The 25,388-nt window shown below is 43.4% G+C and overlaps 2 protein-coding genes across 6 annotated transcripts in view; both read left to right on the top strand.

The window, feature by feature from the left end:
- LOC121616985 (T-lymphoma invasion and metastasis-inducing protein 1-like) overlaps positions 1-17,913 on the top strand; it is a 55,059-nt gene extending 37,146 nt beyond the window's left edge. For 2 of the 4 annotated variants that reach the window (XM_041951924.1, XM_041951923.1), the window contains exons 17-29: positions 1,381-1,514; positions 9,687-9,911; positions 10,308-10,376; positions 10,514-10,639; positions 11,051-11,159; positions 11,382-11,561; positions 11,687-11,805; positions 11,910-12,018; positions 13,236-13,294; positions 13,642-13,738; positions 14,881-14,968; positions 15,193-15,365; positions 15,530-17,913. In XM_041951924.1, the coding sequence (XP_041807858.1) occupies positions 1,381-1,514; positions 9,687-9,911; positions 10,308-10,376; positions 10,514-10,639; positions 11,051-11,159; positions 11,382-11,561; positions 11,687-11,805; positions 11,910-12,018; positions 13,236-13,294; positions 13,642-13,738; positions 14,881-14,968; positions 15,193-15,365; positions 15,530-16,170 (2,129 nt within the window). In that variant the 3' untranslated portion in view covers positions 16,171-17,913. Of the gene's footprint in view, positions 1-1,380; positions 1,515-5,549; positions 5,607-6,121; positions 7,237-9,686; positions 9,912-10,307; positions 10,377-10,513; positions 10,640-11,050; positions 11,160-11,381; positions 11,562-11,686; positions 11,806-11,909; positions 12,019-13,235; positions 13,295-13,641; positions 13,739-14,880; positions 14,969-15,192; positions 15,366-15,529 lie in introns of those variants that run through there. The other 2 variants (XM_041951926.1, XM_041951925.1) reach the window with 2 other exon arrangements.
- Positions 17,914-20,025: 2,112 nt separating this feature from the next.
- grik1a (glutamate receptor, ionotropic, kainate 1a) overlaps positions 20,026-25,388 on the top strand; it is a 33,379-nt gene continuing 28,016 nt past the window's right edge. For both annotated transcript variants that reach the window (XM_041953067.1, XM_041953066.1), the window contains exon 1: positions 20,026-20,107. In XM_041953067.1, the coding sequence (XP_041809001.1) occupies positions 20,026-20,107 (82 nt within the window). The remainder of the gene's footprint in view (positions 20,108-25,388) is intronic.

Here is a 25,388-nt window from a genome sequence, read left to right as displayed (position 1 = left end):
TGGATACATGGGATGAGTTGTTATTATTTGTGTTTTGAATACTTGCATGTTTCATTAGATGCAGGCAAACCTCTAGTGTCCTCTAGTGACAAATGTAGTGAGCTTCTTTATCAGTGTCACATTATTTCTAATAAGTTTGAGGGCCACGTCACTTAAAAGTGAGAAATCAAGAGTGGAAGTGAACTTGATTTTGATGCATTTGACCTGCAGCTTTGTCCAGCTGTGACTGTGGCCTGACCAGGAATCAGGTCAACTCACACTCTAAGATGCTTCATGCTGTTATGTAACAGATGCTGTTGGATTTAAAATCAGATCAGGATTATCCGTATTTATGTTTATTGTGTCTATAGCTTGACAGCACATTAGAAAGACGCTTTAATCGGAGAACCAGCAAAAACAAAACCCTTTAGATCATGAAATATCAAATTGCACAGTTCTTTCTTGTTCCTTTTAGTTTTTTTCATGTTTCTTGTCTTTGTTCTACTGTACATCATCTAAAGCCCCAACTTTGTATGGCGGACAAAAGGAGAATGCAGATAGTGATCTTTTTAGCAAAGGGTGAATAGGGCGATCTGCTAATTATGCATGGATGTTGTCTGCTAACCAACCTGCAGGCAGCCGCCAGCTCTCCTCTGACCTGCTCTTTTTATCTGTGCAAGGGCACCATTTGTATTCCTTATAAATTGGGGCTTGCAGTGCATAGGCTGACAAGCTGGCATTGTTTATACAGGGACTCAGAGCAGTATGAATATTAATAAGAATCCTTCAGCAGTGTGGAGCTGTCACTGTGTAGGATACGCCATACGCAGAGGGTCAGACGGAGACTAAAAACACTTCAGCAGCCAGATGGAGGTTATAGATGATGTCATGCTGAAGAGGAGACGCGTGAACGCAAGAGGCCCTCAACACAGAGGAGGCATTTCAATTGGAAATTTCTAACAGATACGGATGGAATAATAACCAATTTGTCTACACCATCATAACCATAATAAATACAGTAAGGGTTATAGGGATGTAACTCAGAACAAACATAAGGATGATGCTGTTAAATGAAGTTCATCATGGCGGAAGGTGTTTGCATAAATCCAAATGGATACGCAAGACTCAGATTTGGCTTTGACGCCTTTGATGTTGTATATTAGAGCCGATTGTGATGTGAATTTTACGATTAGGCTGTAACTGACAAAATCCAAATGGATACGCAAAATCCAAATGGATACGCAAGACTCAGATTTGGCTTTGACACCTTTGATGTTGTATATTAGAGCCGATTGTGATGTGAATTTTACGATTAGGCTGTAACTGAGTATTAGCCAGTGTATATATACACGCAGCGCATGGCTCCCTAATGAGTGGTGTCCTTTGGATCTGTCTCTGCAGAGGACATCCTGGACGATGTGTCGGGGTTGACGGTAAATAGCCCAGATGACAGTTTGGAGGAAGGACCACGGCTGATCCTGCAGAGCCCCGGAGGTCATCAGGAAGACAAAACCTGCACAGGCACTGGACAGAGGGTAGGATGCAGCATGCAAAGACATTGATAATGTGTACAAACAAACACAGACGCGTACATGCAACAGAGCAGGGGATTAACAGTCTTCTGCGGAGATCATACACAGCCTGCCAGATGTGTTGTTGCAGACAAATACCAGCAGCTTTGGTGCGTGTAGCACGGTGGTTCACTTCTCACTGTTTCTGATCTCAGATCAGTCAGACAGAAAAAAGAAAACACTCATACCATTGCTCAAAAATCCAACACATTCTGGATGTATATGTTAACAAATACTGTAGAGTCCATGTGTTAATGATTATATAAAATCCCTCTGGCAGGTCCTCTCAGGTGTGTTTTTTGTTTCTCTGAGCGTTTGTGTGGCATGTAGCCAGAAGGGGAATGCGAGACGTTCAGAGGCTTTTTCTCATGTGATACTTGTGACCTTTACACAAAGGCTGTTTTGGGACAGCAAGATCTGAGACACGGAACAACTGCATAAGTGTTTTGATCCATACACACATCCATTGCACCATATTTCACTCAATATAACTGCTCTGAAGTTGCTTTTTAGCGAATTCAAGTCAAAATTAATGGTTAATTTATGTAATAAATTTGATCTTAATCATCTTACATACAGTAAGTAACAGATTAGTCTTTATACAATGCTGTGCTTGTGTGCCGTGTGTTCAATGGCTTGTGTCTGTGTGTGAACCTGTTACATGAAGCACATGAACAGATGTGTGTTTGTGTGTGTGTGTGTGTGTGTGTGTGTGTGAACCTGTTACATGAAGCACATGAACAGATGTGTGTGTGTGTGTCCTCTCTGGAGCACAGAGATGGAGACAGACAGGTGAGTGAAAGAGCGAGTGAGCGGCATCACTTCCTAATTAAGATTACGTCTGGTCTGATCAGGGTCGGCGCAGTGATTGCTTGGACGTGCTGCCTTGTGCCAGCCGGTCTCCCTTGGATACGGTTGTCACTTCCATTACCATGGCAATGTATGATAACCAGTAACCACCGGAAACATTTTTTATTTTTTTGGTACCTCTCTGTCGATAGCCCAGATAGGAACAAAAGATGATGAGACGGCGCTGTGTTCTCGCTTGGATATGTGTCAGTGAGCTTCAGTCTCGAGGGAGAACTAATGGGTGAGCTCAGAGCCGGCTCCGGTCTAGACTCAGTCCTGTTGAACAGTGGTGCTTCTGTGACTCCAATGTGCCATTATTAGTTGAAAGCAAAATATGAGGAGATGAGAGAAAGGCCGACAGATAGGGTCGCCAGGATGGCTGCATAGGAGCGAGAGGCATGCACAAGTCTCATTTGGTGCACTTGATGTCTGGAAAATAGTCAGCAGTGTTAGATTAAACAAAAGTGCTTGCACCTCTGCACAGTTCCTAATTAACATTTAAAGGCCCTGCTATATTAAGCTCATAGTGTTTCTACATGCAAGCAGAACTCCATTCAAATCAGTTCTAACAAAAAACAGAAAACATAAAATGCAGTCTTTTATATATCAACTTTTGAGTAGTGTTCAGTTTAATCACTTCAATGTTTAAGAGTTAATGCAGTGTTGTCAGTGCCAGAGTATTTATGTGTTGTTTCATATAGTGAAGGAAACCCATCGGAGCAACGTATTACCATTAAATGAGGGCACAATATGCAGCTAGAGTGAAAACAGCCTTCAAGTCACTCTGCGCAAAATGAATCCTATATGTGTGTTCATTGACCAGCAGGATGGTTGATGAATTGTTATAACCACATGTGAAACAATATCATCTCTTTGGAGATGCAATAATGAAGGCTTGCTTGCCCTTGCATGTAACGTTGTCTCTTGGTTTGATGCTTAGCCAACGTGTTTGGTTTGTTGTCAGAGGCTGTTTCGCATAAATATAGACAAAGAAGAAAAAAAAAGCCCAGAGAACAAAACAGTGCATCAAAACAGTGCAACAGTCTATGATCTTCATCTCACCTTTCAGTTCCTGTCTGTCTGATTTAGCCTCCTGTTTTCATCCTCCTTTTTTTTTTCTCTCCCCTCCTTTTTCCTTTGCTAAGTGATTTATTGTCATGTATTCTGGGACCATGTTGGGTGTCACACACGACAGCTCACTGTTTTCCCATCCTGTCTCCTTGTCTGCCGTCCTTTTTTTGTTTTGAAAGCTCTTTCTTTACTCCCGTCCTTCCAGTCTCCTTCTGACTTCCTGTCCTTCTTTACCCTCCTCCTTCTTACTAGCCTCCCTGCTGTTCATTACCATAAACAACATGAGGCTGCTGTTGGCTCTCACGCAGCCCTGCTCCCTTAGCTCTCCAGCCGGCTGCGAGCCCTGACCTGAGCCTGAAGTACTTGGACGCTTCCTCCGTCAACAAAGACGATCCAAACTTACCACAGAATCCCTGGGAACTTCCCAAACCATGTCATTTCTCTTGGAGTGCGGGTTGCCCTTTTTTTTGCTTCATGTCGATCACGTTATTTTTCCCGCTCTCCTCTTTGGACAGGCTCTGAAGCACTGGGGGTTGTGTCTTACCTCATTTCACCCAGTGCCTGCGGTCTCATGGTGGCAAGGCTGAGGAAAAAGAGGCAAAGTGGGACAATTTTAATTATCCCCACATTCTAATTACTTCATTCTCCACAGTGTTTCACATCATTTAGTGGAGATAAATGAGTGTCTGGCTAGCCGGAGGAAACGGGGAGGTTCATTATTTTAGACAAAGCACAGAGCCACCTCCTCAATATGATAAACCAACCAGAGAATAAAACGGCGATTGCTTGCGATTACAACGATAATAGAGATGACGGTGATTACCAGTGTTCTCCGAGGTGTAGTCAGCCCCACTGACAAGTGCCGGTTATAATTGACAAACCTCTATCAGTTTTGGCTTAGAGGCATTTGAAATGGAAAATGCATTATTCAGTGTGTGGAGGGTGGTGGTGGGGGGCAGTTTTCATCAAGGATGGTTTTGATTGACTCCTGATGGTATAATTCCAGTTAAATAGCTCTTTGCATGCAGTGCATCTGTTTAATTTAGTCACTGACTACTAAGAATCCGTAATGTTAGTGCTGTAAATCTATCTTCTTTTTTAGGATCCTCTCACCGTTTGACTTGCCTCTTCCATCTAATCAGGCCCTCTGGCTTTGTCTTAGTTGTTTCTGTCATTTCACAGTCCTCCACTGGAGGGAGCACTGTGCTGATTCATTAGGACTCCAAAACAACAAGGTTTCCAACTCATGCAACGCATGCAACCAAGAGCAGATCTGGTTCTAAATGTATCAAGTATGATAATTGACTGGAATATGTCAGTATTCAACCATTTATTATTATATTAATAATTCCTCGTGTTTGTAATATATGATAATGTAGCCTACAATTCAAATTAAATGCACAAACCTAAGTTTTCTTACGTTCTGTCATTAGTCACCACTGCTTTAACCAAAAGAAACAAAACTCTTACTCTTGACGCTCGCTTCACCCTCATAACCTCCCAGACTTGCAGGAAGAAGCTTGCAAGTCTAAATGTTCATGCATAGATTTGTGAAGACTCATGTCATAACATAATCATCCTTTCCCTTGAGATTAAATGATTAAAGTCGCTCTGTGTCACCGCGTATATATCCCATCATTCCTCTTAGGGATTTATGGATTTGCATGTTTCCCTGATTTCAGATGAAACTGAACTTTAAGACTCTCCCTTCCTCCTCTCGGCATTCACTGGCGTTCACAAGTACATGCCTGTTCTGTCTGAGCAACAATGTCCGAGGAGGGATGAGATACGGAGCACATGCCAGTTAAAACTCCCTGTATTTCTTTTCACTTATACATATGTAGATTTTTACATGCCAGAATGCAATACACCAAGTGTGTAAAGATAAATAGCTGTGAAGTGTTCCTGTATGCCAACTAGTGTGTGAATATGTGGAAGCTGTGTTTATCCTGGCACTCGCTGTACATGGTTTCAGCTGACGGGTGTGAGAGCAGGTCTGGGCTCGCCTCCACGCTCCTCCCTCATGCTACACTTGCGTTACTGGTCTGAAGGGCGGATCTCCAATGTAGTACATTTTGTAAAAGGGTGAGGAGTCACCTCTGGGTTTTGGAATGTATTGGATTGACAAGAGTAAAGGTATTGTGGCCATGGCCTTCTTTATTTACTCCACCCCCCTCCCAACACTTACTGTTTGTTTTTCCTCCCTAGGCTGTTGTGTGTTTCTCATGAATGAGGTCAAAGCTCTGCGTGTTGCATGTGTGTAAGTCTATCTGTGTGTACACGTGTGCTCATTTGCTGGTAACTGATTTAACAAAAAAGGTCCTTTTTTTATCAGACTTGGAAGTGCATCATCAAAACCACACTTGCATTTGAGAAGATTTCTTCTTGAAGTTTTGACAGGACCTTTTTTCAAAGATCTTACTCAACTAAGCTTTTTATCGCAAATGTGTGGAGATGCAGCTATAATCCTGCTGGTGTTCACGCTTTGGAGGAAGGAAAATCCTTCCCTTCATGCATTCTTTTCTTATCTCCGTTCTCTGATCAGCTAATCAATCAGAATTAAGGCTGGTCTTGTTGCAGCACATATTACATAACTCGTGTTTCTCAGGAAAGTGCTGCGGAAGGTGTGGCTTTGCGAGGCATCACTTGGATGACAAGGGCGACGCTGCAAAGTGGATGTCAGGCTTTGGATGGCAGCAAGTGTTGTAGGACAGTTTGAACCTTCAGTCAGACCTGCATCAAATGCAGAACTCACTTCAAGCTGCTTTGGCTGCCAGAGGGAGATGTGTTCTACGTCAGGGCGTTTATTTTGCTGGGTACATCTTGATCCAGATTGGTGTCCAGATTTGTTCCCTTTGCTCACGCGGTCTTTCTGAAAGTGATTGCATTGTGCCGTTGGCACACAGAGTTGATGCTTGGGGCATTTGAGAGACGCGTGTTGAGGCACGAGAGCGAGCTCTAATCCATCAAATTCACCGTTGGTTTAATGACGCTGCTGTCCTTCTCAAGTGTTGTGACATAAGTCTCTCTGGGCTGTGATGAAAGAGAGAGAGAAGCCACATGCCTTTTGTCTTTTCCTGCTGGAGTGCTTGGCTCTCGCCACCCACCGCTTCCTCACCTCCCATTCTCTCCTCCCTCCTCTCTCCTCCCCTCTTTTCTTCCATCTCTCATGAGGATGTGATGTTTGATCTTGCTGTTTAATGTTGCGTTCCACCCCGCTGCTGCTCTCGAACACCTGGGCAGAAGTGAGATAGGCACCAAAGACGGAGGGACAGAGAAGAAGAGTGCAAGCGGGGAGATGACAGGGGGGCATGCGGAGGCAATCCAGGCGGATTGAGAAAGAGAGACTGATTAGATAGACGCTGTGGGATAAGGTGACACGAGAGCGCTGCTGTTTATTGCAGCATCTATTCAATCTGTGTAATGACCTATTTGTCTAGCTTCCACCACAGCAGTGTTTCGCAGAGCAGGGTCAGTGTTGAACAGCAGGCTTTTACTTTTACACTTCTGACCAGTTTGGCTGGACACGTTCAAGATCCATACATCCTGCTCAGTGCACCGTACCAGACGCACCTTTCGGAGGAAGATGAAAACAAATCCCCCTGGTACTGAGCGGCACGGAGGAACAGAGGCTGCCTGGACAGGAAAAGGGACACCTGACTTCTCGTTGAACTGTGTTTGACCTGCGAGCATGTCAGCCTTTAGGAGGAGGAGGAGGAGGAACTCCAAACACTCGACCGAATCCATCTATGATATGTTACAGCTGGTGAGCCGTGTGTGTGTGTGTAACAATTAATGTAATATTTGTCTGATCACACATTGTGGTGGCATCACTTCGTTAATCTTAATCCTTAAAATCAAAAAAGTCAAATTACTGACAAGTATCAGCATTTTTTTGTATCATCATTTATCAACAAGCCGCCGAATTAAAAGTTGTCGTACTTCACTTCTTGATTAGTAGTGTTGGTGGAGCATTAAGCAGCCTTAATGCTCCACCAACACTTCTCCACCCTGTCCCTCTGTCTCCATCTCCCACTGCCATCCGTCTCTGTCGCTGCTCCATCTGTCACTTGGCTGTCGCTAATTCCTCTGGCTGTCGAGGGCAAGACCTCGCTTACCAGTGGCGAGACTGTCAATGTCGTTGCTCTGTTTCTTGTGTATAGAAGCAGGCAGCATACAGTGTGGATCAGCGCTGCTGTTTGCACATTGATCGTGCATCATTTTTTATTTGTTCATGTAACATAATGTCAACCGCAAAGTCAATCATACTTTTTCAGATGTTCTAACATATCTGACTTGCTGTAAGCAACGTTCTCAGTGCACTGTGGGTGACTTTAGCTTTAATCCGTTATGATGGGGTACATTATTTGACTTACTTTTTTTGTGTGGTAGTTTTCCCTGTAGTGACTCAAGGAGCTCGTCTTGACTCGATGGGAGGAGCGGCAGCATGTGCGTCAAAACGTGTGTGTGCATGTGCGTCCGGCAGCGCTGCGAAAACCGGTTTGAATACCACAATGGAAAATTGTGTTTGTCATTGCTGCAGCCCAACAGGAGACAAGCCGTGGAATCAGCAAAGACAAGCCATGTCCCCGGCTGACCAGCTGTCTGTAAATCAGCAAGCAGAAGCACACAAACAGTCTTATCACAGATTACAATTGATAAACATTTTCGCTGACTCCACGCCGATGAGGGATGTTTGTTTGACACACATTTGCATAAAGCAGTTCTATGTCTGCAGGACTGATTTAGGAGCATTAATCCCATCAAACTAAATGATGATTGCTTCTGCTTTGTGCTTTGTGTGGACATTTTGGCTTCCATCACCCGATCAGCTGCACACAACAGAGATCCTCTACGTTGACTCACTGTGTCTAGTTGTGCTGCTTTGTGGTGGTTTCATTGCACTTGTTTGTTTGATTTTTAAGACGCCTCACAAGAAAGGAAGTGCCCAGTATTTCTCCTGCCTTATCAAATCAAACCTTTTAATTTCTGCAAAGCTTTTATGAAAGGCAGTTACAGTTTAATTAGGGTTATTGATGGTAATGAGTTTTGTTAAGGCTAGAAGCAGGCGTGCAGTGTTGGTCTTGGACAGGAGCTCCATTAAATGGGACGTGGAGCATGGATCTCTTGCAATTAGTGTTCAGTGTGTGGGCTGAGCTCATTCATTCTCCCACATTTCAAGGAGATTCTTTTCTCTAATTGTCTTAATCTACTAGTTCTGATGGGGTACAGACAGTGAAAAGATGAAAATGTGCATCTCTCTCACTCTCTCAACAGACCTCACAGTCCTAGCAGCATCCTGCCTGGGCTCGGCTTGCAAACAATCCCATGAAACCACAGATTCACTGATGCTTGATTAGAATCCACAGATAATGGAATTTTTGACCATAGCAAATAAATTAATCAGGCTGTATTTACAGACATTAGAAAGATGAATAATTGTTTTTGGTAGTGTGGGAATAGGTATTGCTGTATTACTCACAGTACATTACAGATTTGCCTCCACACATCCAGCCTCTCACTTTTGATGACGCTCCTATGTCACTTTCTCTCTATTTTTCCATCTCTGGTGCCTACGCACTGTTCACCTTCGCAGCCTTGGGACTATGAAAGAAACATTCAGACGTGGACGAAACCTCTCGATCTTTACTGTGTACGCTCCTGTGTGGGTTCCAGTCTGTCCTTCTTAAACTGTTGTTGCACATCAGTATGTAAGATGAGTCATCTGAGCTTTTTCCAAATGTTGGACTGTGTAGCCAAAGAGAGGCAGAGGGGATGAACCCCTATTTTTTACTTCATTTATTTATTTTTTTACATTACGTACCACCAGTTTGACCTGGCAGGTCTCCTCTTGCTCGGTAATTTGGCACATAAGCGGGTGTTGTTACGGCAGGTTTAGAGAGAATGCACTGATGCATTGTTGGTAGCGCATATTTTCCAGTTTGTTGCAGGTGTCTGTGTATGAGCATTATGAATAGTGGTGTATGTAACATCCTCTACACGAGCCTACATCCAATTTTTTTTTTTTTTTTTGTGAAGCAGCGTCTGTTGTTTTTCTCTTTCCGCCTGCAGTAGCTCACAGGAGAACACATACTTTTTAAAAATGTCAAAAATGCATCCATCAGCAGCTTTCTCGCACGTAAACTGACCCGTAAAAACCATCCCGGCAAATGCATAGAATGTGACGCGTTGGTGTTTTTATCTCTTTTTACGCAGAGCACGGAGCAAGTCACTGCTTTCTGCCGCAGTCTCCACGACATGAATCCCCTGGAGTGCCCCATGTCATCCTCCTCATCGTCGTCTTCGTCATCCCTGTCCCCGAGCCCCGTGTCAGCTTTCCCGCCCACAGCAGGCACCGCCACCCAGAGACAGCTCTCCCACGCAGACAAACTCCGCAAGGTCATCAATGAGCTGGTGGAGACGGAGAAGACCTATGTCAAAGTCAGTGGAAGCTCTCCCGGAATGTTTTGATTTGTTTCAGACGATCTGTAACGTACAAATCGATGCCTAGTGAGTCATCAACATTTGTGTCTGTTTGAAGGACACACAGTCTCATAATCAAGACTTTTCTGCTAAAACCGCATGCTGTTATTGTTGTAGGGAGCGTCATGATCATTACGAAAGGCGTATAGTGCTGGCATTCTTTTCATGCCATGTGGGTTATGTTGATACTTGTGGGAGCTGATTTCTTTCTGTTATGTAAAATCCTCAGTAATGACTCCAAATTAAACAGCCTGAACATCGATAGACGCCTACGTATGCCCTTCCTCATTCCTCCTGGAACGTCTTATCACTGCCTGATCTCGTGTTCCTTTCATGTTCATGTGTCTTTTTCAGGACCTGAGGTGCCTAATAGATTGCTACCTGACACCTTTGCAGAAAGAGAGCTTCCTTATGCAGGATGAGGTACTTTCTACCTGATTTGCATAATCAAAGAGTCAAAAACCGTGTATGAATTGTTGTAGATACTGTATAACATTAACCGTGACAGTGCTCTTAAGGTGGTAGCAGTGTCAGAATGACGTGCGTGTGTGTTGTCGCAGCTGGACGTTTTGTTCGGTAACCTCAGGGAGATGGTGGAGTTCCAGGTGGAGTTTCTCCAGACGCTGGAAGATGGAATCAGACTGGTGCCGGATCTGGACAGACTGGAAAGAGTGGAGCAATTTAAGGTGAGGCAAGGTTGATCCCTTGCACCCAATGCATCATTCAGTTTGTAATCCTGTAATAATTTTGTCTGGCTTCAGGATTATTTCACTAGGTTGCTGCTGTTCAGAACTGGCTGTTACTGGGATAGTTCATTAACTTGGCTCAGGGTGTTGTAGCAGCTGTGCCGACATGTGTTTGCTCTGACTCCTTTTGGCCAGCCTCAGCAGTACAAACGATAAATTTCACTGTATTTACATTTCTGGAACTGCTGGGGAACTCCCAAACAAAATACTTGCTTCACTTTGACTCTAAAGGGATCAAACACAGTTGAGATATTTGTTTTGCTGTTACTCAAAAAAATAATTCCCATTTACTGTAGCGCAGCCTTGATGAAAAGCTAAGATATCTCGTAACATGAATGTTTGTGTCCACAGAAAGTGCTGTTCTCCTTGGGTGGTTCGTTCCTGTATTATGCCGATCGCTTTAAGATCTACAGCGCCTTCTGTGCCAGCCATACCAAGGTCCCAAAGGTCCTGGCCAAAGGTAAAAACACACACATTCCTAATTGGCAAACAGCCACCACTTGCTCCTCTGCTGGTTATATAGTAGTTTATTGCTCTCTACCATCAGTGGCATATTGATAGCTGAGGGGCTGCTGTAGTAAAGGAAGCGTGTTGTTTGAGTCACATGCCCTGCAGCTATAGCAGCGTGTCTCCTTGCCCCCTGTGCGAAAATGAGTGAATGCTCACATTTCTGCTCCTCCAGCAAAGACCGACCCAGATTTCAAGGCTTTCCTGGCTGAGAGAAACCCCAGACAGCAACATTCATCCACGCTGGAGTCTTACCTGATCAAACCCATCCAGAGGGTCCTGAAGTACCCCCTGCTGCTGAAGGAGCTGTACTCCCTCACGGACCCTGAGAGTGAGGAACACTACCACCTGGACGGTAAGCCGGTGTTCTTTTACTCTTTGATGTAACATGGTATAATATAATCTATACTCCATGGAACTGTAAGTAATGAGAATAAAATAATTTCTTGTAATTATGATGAATGTTTGTCATTCATTCAGTTGCGATGAAGGCCATGAACAAAGTTGCGAGTCACATCAATGAGATGCAAAAGCTTCATGAGGAGTACGGAGCTGTTTTCGACCAGCTCATCAATGAACAGACTGCGGATAAAAAAGAGGTAAACATGATGTCACCCGTTTCATTAAGGTTCATGCAGTGTGAATCCAATAGATTTTGCAATGATGATTTCACAATCTGTTTTATTACTTCTGTTTATCTCAGGTGGCTGACCTCTCGATGGGAGATCTTTTGTTACATTCTACTGTGGTGTGGATCAACCCTCCAGCCTCTTTAGTCAAGAGCAAAAAAGACCCTGATTTGGCTGCTTTTGGTGAGGATTAATGTGGCTTTTGGATGACATGGTGGAATAGATTCTACCCTATGATCACCTTTCCTTATATATACCTTTCTTTATATGTACCTTTCTTTGATTTAATTCTATTTCATTTCCTAAAGCAAGACTAGAAGTATACTTCATGCGTTTATAAGTATGAAATTTATCCTAATATATCATACCGAAGTCATAATAGATGCTTCAGAAGGTTAGAATTTATTACCTTTCTTGGTTTCAATGCATCTGATAAACTGTCCACTTGGTGTACAGTTTTTAGTTATGAAAAGGTTCCTCTGTCTTAAATTTCAAGTCAAACACTTCAATACGAATATCTACAAAATTGATTACGTTGTGCCTTTTTGCATCTTTGTGCACAGGATTGGTCGAAACATTATGTAACTTCGAAAATCCCGTCAAATCTGCAGGATTTCAGAGAGATGATCTGTAAAGCGCTCATCTATCAGGGTTTAACTAGAAAAACAGTGTGTGATGCTTTGTTATAGATGAATAACAGACATTTTCCAGATACCGCAGATATGCAGTTACACTTTTTCCAGCAACAAAATGAACTCTGATTCTGTATGTTTTTAATATTCTTTGCTGTAGAGAAACACTGCGTACTGTATAGAAGCACATGGCCCCTTTTCCAACTGTATCCCACATAATGCTGTCACGCATAGTGTGGTGCAGCATGCACAGTGTGATGCTGGGTGCTATTTCAGATGGTGAAGAAATAGACTCGGTAAAAGGAAAACCCGGTCGAGCATATTACATGATGGATCTCCACATTATTCTGTACTTTTCATGTGAAGTGCAGCATGTTACAGTTACATTAATGGGATCACATACCCAGAAGTGCCCTCTGTCTTAAGATTTTACTCAGCCCAGACACTTTTGGCAATAAATATTATATCTGCACAGTATAAAGGCTTTCCCCGGCAAGGCTGCAGTGAACGGGGTTGGTGCTTTGTGCATGCAATGGTGTGACTTCGGTCCATTTCCATCTTTTGCGCTGCTGATATTGTGTGACAGTAGTGTGCGGCTATTTTTCCTCAAAAGCTGTAACTAAAAGCATCCACTGCCATCCTGCATCAAGCTGTCACTGTAGAAAACCGGGTAATGAAATGTCCTTTTGATGTATGCGATGAAGGAGCTCAGACCCTCCTAATGGTTTCTTTCATTTTCCTCTTCATCTCTCTCTTGCCCTCATCTAGTGTTCAAAACAGCGGTTGTATTTGTATACAAAGACTGCTCCAAGCACAGGAAAAAAATCGTAAGTATTATTTTTTTCTCATTTTCTGTTGATTAGTCCAGAGACACGCTGCGTTGGAGGGATGCACTGTGTGGACTGGGCTTCCTCTGAAGTGCTTTTTTAGAATAACATTTTATTTATTTAATTTTTTGGATGGCACATTGACATCCAATAGGCTGGATTGAATGAGAGTAGTTATTGGCGATTGAATAGACTGAGACCTTCTACGCACACTTTACTGTTCCCCTTGTACAGTTCAGTACAGTGCATGCTTGTGTCTGTTAAACCCCTCTTGTGCTCTCTGCTGTCACGTTGATGTATTGCAGCGGTTGTGCGTCAGATATCCAACCAGGCTCTCTCTTTTTCAGGGTGGATCTCACCGCGCGTCTGTGACTGATGACAAAGATCCTTTCCGTTTCCGTCACATGATCGCAACAGACTCTCTGCAAGTCCGCGCCCTTGCAAGTAAGTCTGTATAAATACAGTAACATGAGGCAAATGTAATTTTCAGTCATGCGTCACCATCCCTCCGGGTGTCATGAACACTTTGAGGTCTGGTTTGGTCTACCGGAAACTAGGATTACTGTTGGGATCAGTTCTAGCATTGTAAATGGTGACTCAAGGGATTACCTCACTTTTTTCTCTCCCAGTCTAGTTGACTCTTCTGGAAAACAAAGAAAAAAAGAAATAGATAAATTGTTTAATTTAGGTGCCAACTCACTGATACTTTTTTTTTTCTTTAAGGTTTTCTTAAGTATTCAGTCACTGAAATCTGCAGCATAATTTGAAATAAACGACCTGTAGGAACAAATTGCATCAGAGAAACGTGTTAATTATCCGGTCATTACTCTAAAATATGCATTGTACAAGAATTCAAATGTTTAGGCAAAGCTCTTTGAGGCACCATGTGGAGACTCCTAATTTGTCTTGCCAGGGAAGCATAGACCTCAAAATCAATATTGTCAGTCAGCCAGATGTCCCCATAATGAAAATCTGTCGAGTGGGGAAAGTGAAGGGATTTTTGATTTTGTGCTTTATGCATACATAAATGTATCACACACATTATTCTGCTGAATCTACACCAAAGGTTGGTGTAATTTACCAAAGTGATGTATCCTCACAAGGGAGATATTGGACTTCACGGTGTCTGAACAAGATTTCTTTTCCTTTCCCACTAGATGTGCCCATCACTTCAAAGTGCCCATAAGCCTCCATCATGATGTTGTTTAGGAATAAATGTACTCTGTATTTATATGCTGAGGTCATAGCATGGATCATTTAAATGCTGCAAGTCTCAGATGACTCAATATTCTCTGACAGCGGCTTCAAAGCCCGCTCAATGTTTCTACATTTCTACCCGTCAGAAAATAAATGATAACCCTTTATATACACAAAATAGATGAATACCTATTAGTGGGTCTGCATGCAATCTTTCTCATCCTATTTCTGTCCCAGACCAATCTTAAATCACCCTCTGGCAATTCAGCTCAAGTGTTATCGTTTATCTGCCTAATGGCCTGTTTTTAAAGGGAAAGAAATTGATGGTGGAAATTAACTGAATGCCTTTATACTTGTAGATCACATCTCTCTTCTCTCCCTGCTCTCAGACTCTGAGGGTACGCCAGTGTGCGAGATAGTTCACACAAGGTCCGAATCTGAAGGAAGACCCGAGAGAACTTTCCAGTTGTGCTGCAGGTATGAGTTTTTTTTTTTATTTTATTTTTCAAAAACTGTACACATGTATTCAAAACATGTCAGTTTTTAAAAAGGTGGGGATGCTGTGTAAAACATGAATAAACCAGATTGTGTCTGTTCTCTGCTGATCCTTTTTGATATATACTCAACTGTATGTGATACTGAACGGAGACCCTTCTCTTGTATTTTAATTTTAAGTTCTTCTCCTTTTGTCCAATCTGCAGTTCTCCAGACAGTAAGAAGGACTTCCTGAAAGCAGTCCACTCCATTCTAAGGGAGAAGCAGCGCCGCCAGCTGCTTAAGACAGAGTCTCTGCCACCCAACCAGCAGTACGTCCCATTTGGGGGCAAACGTCTGTGTGCCCTCAAAGGGGCGCGGCCCACCATGAACAGAGCAGGTGACAAAACTCATGTGCAGCTTCTAGCACACAGGAACCTTATTTTGCCGTTATTACAAAGAAAAACACATGTTGTGTAAAGAACTCTGCAGACTTACTTTGTCAGTAACAATGTTTGTACACGACAGTACCAAGATGAAATGACCTCTGTTCTGTCTGTTTAGCATCAGCTCCATCACGAACATTAGCCCGCAGGAAGCTGGTGAGGAACCGCTTCACCATCGATACCGACCTGGTTTTCCATGGCAACAACAACAACGGCAGCGATTCGGACCCCTCCCAACACTTGTCCTACCCGCCGCTGTCCCAGCATGCTCTTCTCCAATCCCACAAAGCTCAAGGAGAGGACACAGACCGCTGGGTGGAAGAGCAGTTTGACCTGGGTCGCTATGAAGACCAGGGGGAGGGCATCGACGCGGGGCAGGTGAAGGAGACGGACATTCTGAGCGACGACGACGACTACTGCGAGTCAGTCCGAACCGCGTCGGCAGAACCGACCGACCTGGACGGGAAGATGGAGGGACTCGACCTACAGGGCGGAGAGGTGAGGAGCCAGAGCCTGAACGGGCGAGCGATGAGTTCGATGCAGGAGGATGCAGTTGATCGAATAAAGCACGGTGATGACTCAGGCTCAGTAGACTCCTTTACCTCCTGTGGCGTCTCTCTATCCCGCTGTGCAACCCCAAACATAAAGCTCGCCCCCTTGAAGCAGTGTGCTGTGGAAGGGGCCACAAACAAGGACCATGACGTCATCTGGGTGCGGCGGGACGACTTTGCCAATGGGTGCAACAGCGACGTCTTCTGATTGGGAGTAAGACGAGATGAAGAACGTGCAAGAACATGGGAGAGAGACTGGATACAAGCTTTAAATAGGAGAAAATGTGTATAGAAGGTATTAAACCTCAGCCAGTCCTTCCTGTATCCCAACACTCTTCCTCCCACCTCACCTGTATCTCCCCTGTTCTGACAATCCTAAAGTACTGACACACTGAGTGAGTAAGGAGAAGTAAAATGTCCTCAGCTTCGTTTGTTGAGACCGCGAGATTCTCATCCTGAACTGCGTCAAAGAGGAACAGAAAGAATACAGGGTTATGAACACACACACACACACACACACACCTGTGGAATTGCATTTGAACGTATGAGCAGCACTGCATGTACACACTAGTAAACAAGCAAGTGTGTCTGTTTACTGTAAGTGCAGAGGATGCACCGACACGAGAGACTGCAGGCAGCTACTGTACCATGCACACATTGTACCGAAGCAACGTCATCACTGAACCCTGACCTGGTGGCCAGAAATGTCTATTTTTCAACACAGGAATGTGGGTGTTCTATTTTTTTGACTCAGAAACTGTGTTTGTATTTCAACACTCAAGGGCTGTGTGTTACTGAACTTCTCTTCAGGGGCTTTTGGCTTAACGACTGCTGTATAAAAGATGGTGAGATCCAACTAGCTTTATCGTGCTCGTTATCATTTTAACTTAATATCAGCTGCACATCGGTGTACAGTCAGGAGGAGGACAGGAGAGTGCTGTGAACCTCTTGTGTGGAAATGTTTTGAAGCTCACTTTTATCTCCTAGCATATGCTTTTTTGGAAGATGGCTCGGACCACAGATGCGTCTACCTATTCCTTATTTAATTATTGCCTTTTTACTGTCATGTTTAATGTTTACACCACGTTCAGCTGCCCAGTGTTACAAACCACCTTTTGTGTGTTTGGTGCCAGAAACAGGCTTGTGAGAGAGCCAGCGCTGCCCTTCACATGAATGTCCACTCTTTACTTTTGTTGCTCAAATAAAATGCCATTGCCATTTTATTAACTGATGGATTCCGTAAGGTCACTAATATACTGGACCTTTCTCACCCCTTGTTCTCCATATTCTTGATATATTACATAATTCCTACAAAAATCCTGTTTTACTTGAATTGTCTTTGTTTTGAAAAGAGGTATTCAACAGAGCCATGTCAGTGACTGTACCGACTCATTCAGTCGGCCTGTCGTCTTCTGACCGATTCAGACTTCTTCTTCTGCTCTCTCCAGCTGCTTTGACCTTTCGTCAGGTCAAGCGGCGTCACAACCACAAAGAAGCTTGCAGAGACAGACTTCACATCCATGACATCAATCCTGCCTGCGTTTTTTCCTGTATCCACCAGGCTGTGCTGTTTCACTGTCATCACAACACCACGCTGATTGCTGAGATCAACACAGTCATGCGCACCTTAATGGATGTATCGAGCACACACTTAATACCCAACTGTGAGGGGGGCCGGGGGGGTCTGTGAGCTGCTCTGATTCAGAGTGAGAGGAGAAACGATACACTTTGGATGTTGTCTTTTTATTATGATGCTGGTTTCTTAGAGTTTAGCTTACTGGGGTGATGGTGCCCAGTAAGGACGTTCAGATTGTGAGGTACAATCACCTGACCTGGAGGCAAGTCCTGTGAGACCCCCTTTGACTCCTTCCTTTGTACTTTTCAAACTGTGTTCGTACATAAAACTGTGGAGTATCATCATTTTTATGTTAAAATAAATTTTCTAAATTTAGTTTTGTGTGAAAGTGCTTATTATTTTATGCTTTGCACATGTGATTCTGCAGTCAAAGTAACCAAGGGTTCTCCCTCACAGAGACACCCAGCGTTTCTATTAACACCGTAACTGCCTCACTGAAGTTATTGGACCACACACCGTTGATAAAATAAAAAATGATTGATGCCAGACCGATTTGCAGATTGAATTACAGTCCTGAAATGTATTATGTCCAATTTAAGGCATTGCAAAAGATGAAATAGATGATCAGAAGCAATTTTGATGGATAACTGAACAAATATTCGGAGAGTGGAGGCAGTTAAAACTTTAAAAGGAAGTAGAGCCTTGATTCAGTAAAACCGTGGCAGCTGTGCTATAAAGAAAAATACATCTCATTTAAATTCAAACATCCGTTAGATGTAATTATATACCAGACTAAATGCCTTTGAAATTCAATTTGCAAACCAGAATGCATCAACAATGTCTGAAAAAAACTCATTTCCAGTGTCCATAAAGCTCCTACATAATATTTTCTGTTTTCAAGATGTATTGTTTCATTCAGTGTGAAGTATTTCTGCAGCTCTAGCAGACATTTACATGTATGGCACTAAACAGACTCTCTGCTCTGTATTCATATCAGGCGAGTGTAGTGGTAGGACGGTTGCCCAAGGACTCCTTCTGGAGAGGCTGGATGGTCATTTTCTGAGTTAATTAAAAGTTTGTCTATAGGCTGTTTGTCAGAGACCCAGGTTGGCAGGGTTTTTTGTATATATTTTTTTTTCAGATCACTTGGCTCCCGGCTTTGATGGAGCTCACAAACACTGATAAACAAAATGTCACTTCCGACATGATCCGGATTCTGCTTGAGGAGAGAAAGGCTGTGAGAGGGCTGGCACCGGGACTCTTCACCTAATCCAAATGTCAAGAGTCCAGAGTTAACAAGAGAGACATTCAAATCTAGAATAAATGCATCTAGCCTCATGTTGAATGCTACTCCAGTGACAAGACATGGAAAGAATGAAGGCACAGTATTCAGTCATGTCTCTATGAAGATGTTAGAATATGTTTGACCCTTCAGGTGACTCTTCACATCATTGAAGATGAATTCCCATGTGCTGCAGCCCTTGTTTGAACACTCCTTCAAGAGTCCTGGGACTGGATGGGAAGGCGTCCAGTGACCTAGCCAGATAAAGACCCTGCTTGTCTGCAGCGAGAGATAATCTGGCATCTGCCCTGTAACCTGAAGATTATTCTCCTCTCATCAGGACCGGTGGAGAGAACCGCAGCCAATCCATCTGCTCCTTAATCCAAACCGAATGGAGTCAAACTAGCCAGAGATAACCAGAATTAGACCACGGGCACCTTCAGCGTAAAAGCTGGTTTATCAAGTGTGAAAAATAGGTTCCCCTTACATGGAGAGATGATTAAAAAACAAAACAAAACATTGATTGATGGTTGTATTTCCAAATATATGACCAACTTTCCTACAACAAAAAGCGCAAAATCTATCCTCGTTGGAGTAAAGTACAAAATAAAGTTAAAACAGTGTGTCTGTAGCCTAAACCTGTTTACAATATAAACTTTTTACAAACGCCAAATCACATCTTTAGACAGTAGAATAACGAAATAAAACACTTGATTAATCGCCTTGAAGTATCTGTTTTCACAATATCTCAAAACGCAGGTGTAGGCTATTACTTACGTATGTTTTATTTTGAAAAGTCCTACCGGAAATTGATTCCATCTCGTCTTCCTTGACACTGATCCACGCGCTCTCACTCCCTCCAGCTGCTGCCGCCTCGGAGGCGCACAGACTCCTGAGTGAAAGTGGACGAATTCACGGACCGCTGGCTGATTTTTTTTTTCTTTTCTTCTTGCAGCCAGTTTTTATACAGAAGACCCGTCTCGTGGTTGATGTTGTACGGGAAAGTTGGATGCACCAGACCGCTGCTCATCATTTGTTTCTTTGATTAGGTGCGACGGAGTGATGCGGAGTGGAAAGAGGGATCGCACCGGAGATGAAACTTTGATTGCGCGCTGGCATGGCACGTCGGGTGTTTCAGCGCTTGGGTAGAGGCTGTTTCTGTCTGTCATGGTGTCGCTATCCGCGGTGAGTTCGCCTGGAGCACTATGGAGGACAGGAAGGGACTTTTCCTCTATCTTCTCTTGGCGGCGCAGCTCTGCCTGAGCTCAGCACAAGTCCTCAGAATCGGTAAGCGCAACAGCTGTTTACGCGCGGCGTTTGTCGGTGTGTGTGAGCTGGATGGACGGAGTGAGATAAGAGAGCATCTCTGTGTAACATTAGTTAAAAATCTCTGCATCTTGTCCCAAGCCTGTCTGTGGTTAGTTTCTCTTTCCTCTCAGCTCTTTTGGGATCAGTTCGGCGCTGTCGTGCGCTTTTGTATCCCATGAAAGTGATTGTGGGATTACTTGTTCTTAATATTACTGAGGTCGTTCTGTCAGTGAGGTTGTGTCAGACTCACTGAGGGAAAGATTACCTGCATCAAAGGACAAAATACACTTTGACAACTTCACTAAACGCTGCCGCCTATCAGCCCTGATTGAGTCCACAGAGCAAATGCACAAAGCAAAGGTCATTAAAATATTCAGAGAAGAATTTAAATCCTATTAAAATGCTCGCAGGATCCAAACTGAATGCAACCTCTCCTTCATTAATCCACCGTCAGTTTAAATGTCACCAATAAAGGGACAGTGTTTTTTTTTTTAATGATGATTGTTAGAATTGACTCAAAATAATCTTGTGAACTTTCAGTTTTGTCATTAGAAGCTTTGTTAAAAGATCTGTCCTCACGCACTGTCTTTGAAGGCATCTTTTTAGTCATTTAAATTTGAATTGAATTTCAGACTACATGCGCTTATTGACTGCACACACACACAGACACACGCAAACACCTAAAAGTAATGGATTATTGATCCCTCCCAGTATCAGAGACTCCTGTTGGAGCATTTTCATTCAAAATATGTCCCCCAGCAGCTGATCTTCACAAACGCAGAAACCTATCCATCACTGAGATGGATGCAGCGTGTGGCCAGTGAGGGCGGCGTGGTCATCCTCACTCCTGCTGTCGTAGGCCAGGGAGAGGAGCTAAGAAGAGTGACAGGACTGCACCCAGACCTGATCAGGCGGGAGGTGGCTGGTGAGCACTGTGGGCTGTGTTCATTATCCAGGCGACTCACTTTCAGGCTTTGAATCAGACCTGAGTTTAACTGTAATATGTGGATCTAACTGGCTGAATGAATTGAGGCTTGGTGGTGTCAGTGCCACGTGTTCTTAGCTTAAATAGGGTAGAGGTGCACATACAGTACACACAGAAACACTGTATACAGGCAGATTACTTTGAAAGTAGTGAGTTACTGCATAGAAATTGCATGGCAATAGTTATAATTAGTAACGTAATCCACTGGATTACAAAAAAATGTAACATAATATATAGTTTCTGGATTACTACAAACTAAAACATTGAAAATATTGCACTAGATACTAAAAATGGAGACGCAGACACAAAAATTAGAGTTCCACAAGTCTTCTTTTTTTCCTCTTCAAACATCTTAAAACATGAAAATGCATTTTGCACATTTGTCAAAGTGTGAGACGCACTAATAGAGGATTGGTTGCCATATTTCCAAGACACCGCCTGGGGTCTTTCTGTGTGGAGTTTGCATGTTCTCCCTGTGCAGCGTGGGTTCTCACCGGGTTCTCCGGCTTCCTCCCACAGTCCAAAAACATGCTTCGGTTAATTGATAACTCTAAATTGTCCATAGGTGTGAATGAGCGTGTGCGTGTTTGTCTGTATATGTAGCCCTGTGGTAGGCTGGCGACCTGCCCAGGGTGTCCCCTGCCTTCGCCCGAGAGACGGCTGGGATAGGCTCCAGCCCCCCCGTGACCCTGCAAAGGATTCAGCGGTGTATAGATAATGGATGGATGGATGGATTTCCAAGACACAATCAACAATGTAATTAAGTAATCCATGACATATAACTATAATCTGATCATACATTTTTTTTCAAATCTAATCTGTTTAGTTACAGTAATATGATTATGTATTCCTGATCACATCTAATAAATTAGTAACCACCAACAATATTATAACAATGTAACAATGTACCTGTGCAGTATGTCGTCATGCATCACCTACAATGCCACTATTCCACATAATTAGGAAAGATTCAGTTTTATAATAGATGAAGAGGGGTGGGTGTACCTTTTGAGCTTGCCTTTGTGGCCAACAGTCAATAGGTAGGGTTTCTGTAAAATGCTGCGTTTTGAATAATAATTTGTGTCTCATGTGGTTTTTCCACAAAGAGGTTGAATTCCAAGCAATTTCTTCTCCCTCATTGAAAATCTATGAATATGCAAATATTTTTAGCTTCAGAAGTCGAACCGCCGGACGCAAGGTGCCTCCTGCGCCACTGAAAAGTTCAATCCCCAGTCTGTGTGCGCTGGAGGTGTCAAGTTTCCACAGCGCACTTGCATAAACTGCATATTGGATCGTGAATCGGAGGCAAAATCCAGCCGCTATGTTTGTTTTAAACTCAGATGTAAGAGGAGCACAGGTAAACCCCCCACCCTGCCTTTTCAGCAGGTAAACGTGGGAGCAGCCTTTTGCTGTCAGACTGTGCACATGCATCATTCTGCACAGCGAAAGCCACACATTTAAATGAAGTAACACATTTTTGAGTGAAGGGGGGCTTTAAAAAGCCTTCTAAAATGACAAAATTACAGAAGATATGCACCAGCCAACCCGAAAGACCTCTCAGCATAAGCATTTTACTGTATATCTGCTAAATACTGATTCCAGAGGTGTTATTACTGTTATTGTGCTAATGCATAGAATTTAAGCATTAAATAAGCCTTTAACAGCAACTTGAACACAAGTGCCCAAGCAATACTGGGTGAAAAATCTGAAGAAGATGTCAGCAGATATTTGTTCTTAAGCATAAATGCATAACATAAGCAGTCAGTGCTGATGAGGATCAGTCAAAATGTGACCAAGATATGAATGAATGAGGCGTTTTAATGCTTTTCTTTTCACTTATCGGCTCACATACTGCATGCACCAGCACAGCTATATTTTTTGCCAAGCAGAATTTAAGGGTTCTGTTATCGGCTGCATTTCTTGGTGCACGCTTGCCTGCGTGTTAGATCTTTTTAGCATGGACAGCATTTGTTCATTTCATCCGGTGAAGTCCCCACGCAGGGGGTTTCTGATCTGCAGTTTAGCTCCGGGTCACAAGTTAATATTCAGGCTCATTCAGGACCAATAAGTTCAGGTCCGATGGTTCGGCTGAGACCCTCTTGAACAACACAAGTCCCGGGATTCACGCATGATTTACGCACATAGACACTATCAGTGTCTGCGAACTGCAAAGTTTGGCTCTGGGTGTCGCTTTCTGTTAAATGGAGTTGCTTAAGTTGGAGCTGTAACCTACATCTATAAAGAGGGCACCTGCTTAATTTTATTCATTAGTTCCTTTCTCTCCAACAAATGGCCATTAGGAATACGAATGAATCTCCCCTCAGCCAAATTGCCAGAGTTTTGGAAAGTTGGCCTCACTTCTGTCGAAGATATATACACAGATAAACTGGGGAATTGGCTCCCTCGGTCGTGTGATCGTTTATCATCCTGGCAGAAGCCCAGCACTCTTGGTTGTGAGAAAGGAGAGGGAGCTGTAGTTTGTGGCGAACCTGCACGGCGTTACACTCGTACTCATTTGTATGTATCGATCCTGTGATCTCATGAGGCTTTTCTCGTGATGAGTAGATTGATTTCAGGAGGGCGAGTGAAGCGGAGTCACTTCTCTGCACTCTTTTCTTTGTCTGATTCGGCGGCACCCGTGCCTGTCCGGCTCGTGAGCGCAGAACTGACGATTCTTGAACCTGAGAGAGACTCGACCTGAAAGGAAGCTGTGATTTTCTTTTTTTTTTGTCAGCACAATGAAAACTATAACACATGCTGCCTTCATGGAACAAAGCCAGTACCATAAATCACAAACTACAGCTAATCTTTTTTTTTTTTTTTACTGTCCTTTCAGCAGTTATGCAAAAAAGTGTCAAATTCTTAAATCATAAGCGGGTATTTAGCAACATGCTACAATTGAGGCTACTTATCTTATATTTTTAGTTTTTGGTTTTGTATAAAGGGATTCTTCTTGTGCCCCTTTTGCTGCTCTGGTTTTCTCTCCTCTCCATCCCTGAGTGCATTTTCGCCTCGTTTGCCCATTTGTACGGCTCCCTTGATTTGTTGGCGGGAACAAAATGTTTCCCTTGTGTTTTTCCCAACCAGGGTGCCGTCAAATGTCTGTCACTCATTTTGACACCTGAGCTCCCACCCCCCCACCCTGTTTTTTTTTTTTTAACCCTCCCTGATGCATTTCCTCCTGCCTGTGGCTGCATCACCTCTCCAAAGCGCGCAGAAATCCGTGTTTTCAGAGAGACAAAGATGGCAGCCGTTTCTGTTGCTGTCAGCAAAAAGCAGAACTTGTCCAGCTCAGTGATCTTTCAGAGATGTTAGAAAGAATCCATATTTCTTCCATCTCAGGTACTGAGTGGCAGTTTGATGTGTCACTGCCCACCGCTGAACAGTCCAATTTTTTCCCCTCAAACTTCCCTTATCTTGTCGGAAATGTGAAAATCAGTGGAACACGCTGAATAATTGCGAGTAAAAACCCTGAGTGGTTAACCACTAATGTGCACATGTAGCATTTCGTAGAACTGAGGCAGGCTGATCACTGTAATGATGGAAAAGCTGTGTGGAACAAAGCCCCCACTTGTTTGCATCTGTATGCAAATGGAAGGTTAGCTAACATGTTGCTGTCTGCAAGTCAAAAATCTCTTGTTTGGAGAAGTAGAAATGCCACAGCGCACAGTTATGCTACACAGACATTAATCACCACTGAGGCAAACCGAAAAACTTTGATTGTAGGTTCATGCCCGTCCTCAATTTGGCCATAATGAGCTGCCCTGTGTTTGAAGCAGCCTCGGTGCAGCTCGAGTGTGCTTATATTTTATGCAGATGAAATCTACCTGCAAACCCCAGTCGCATGTTAAAAAGCATTTATGGAGTCCCGTGGGTCGTCTGAAACTTTTAACGCTCATTTATGCTGTAGGACAGATGGATGTGTGTTCCTGAGGCAAATTATTCCTCATTATTTCGGAGCTGAATGAATGCTTTTAGAGCTGCGAGGTACATTAATTCATTTGCAAGGAGGGAAAAAAAAACACCTTGTTACAAAGAAAAAAAAAAGAACATTTTTGTGACTCCAGCAGTCACAATTCACAGTAGAGTTCAAGAAGGGATGAGGCATGACTAATGTAAAACGTAATTATTTGTAAATAGTGAAGTGACGGATTGATGGTGTCCATGCGCGCGCACACACACACACACACACACACACACAAACAAACATCTTTATCTCCCCGGTGGGTTGTTGAAGAGATTGATCGGGTCTGCGTGACAGCTTGGCACAAAGCT

Source organism: Chelmon rostratus, chromosome 14 (assembly GCF_017976325.1).
Source record: "Chelmon rostratus isolate fCheRos1 chromosome 14, fCheRos1.pri, whole genome shotgun sequence".
NCBI classification, from domain to species: Eukaryota; Metazoa; Chordata; class Actinopteri; order Chaetodontiformes; family Chaetodontidae; genus Chelmon; species Chelmon rostratus.
Note: the sequence above shows the minus strand (reverse complement) of the source record. Positions and strands in the feature narration are given on the sequence as shown.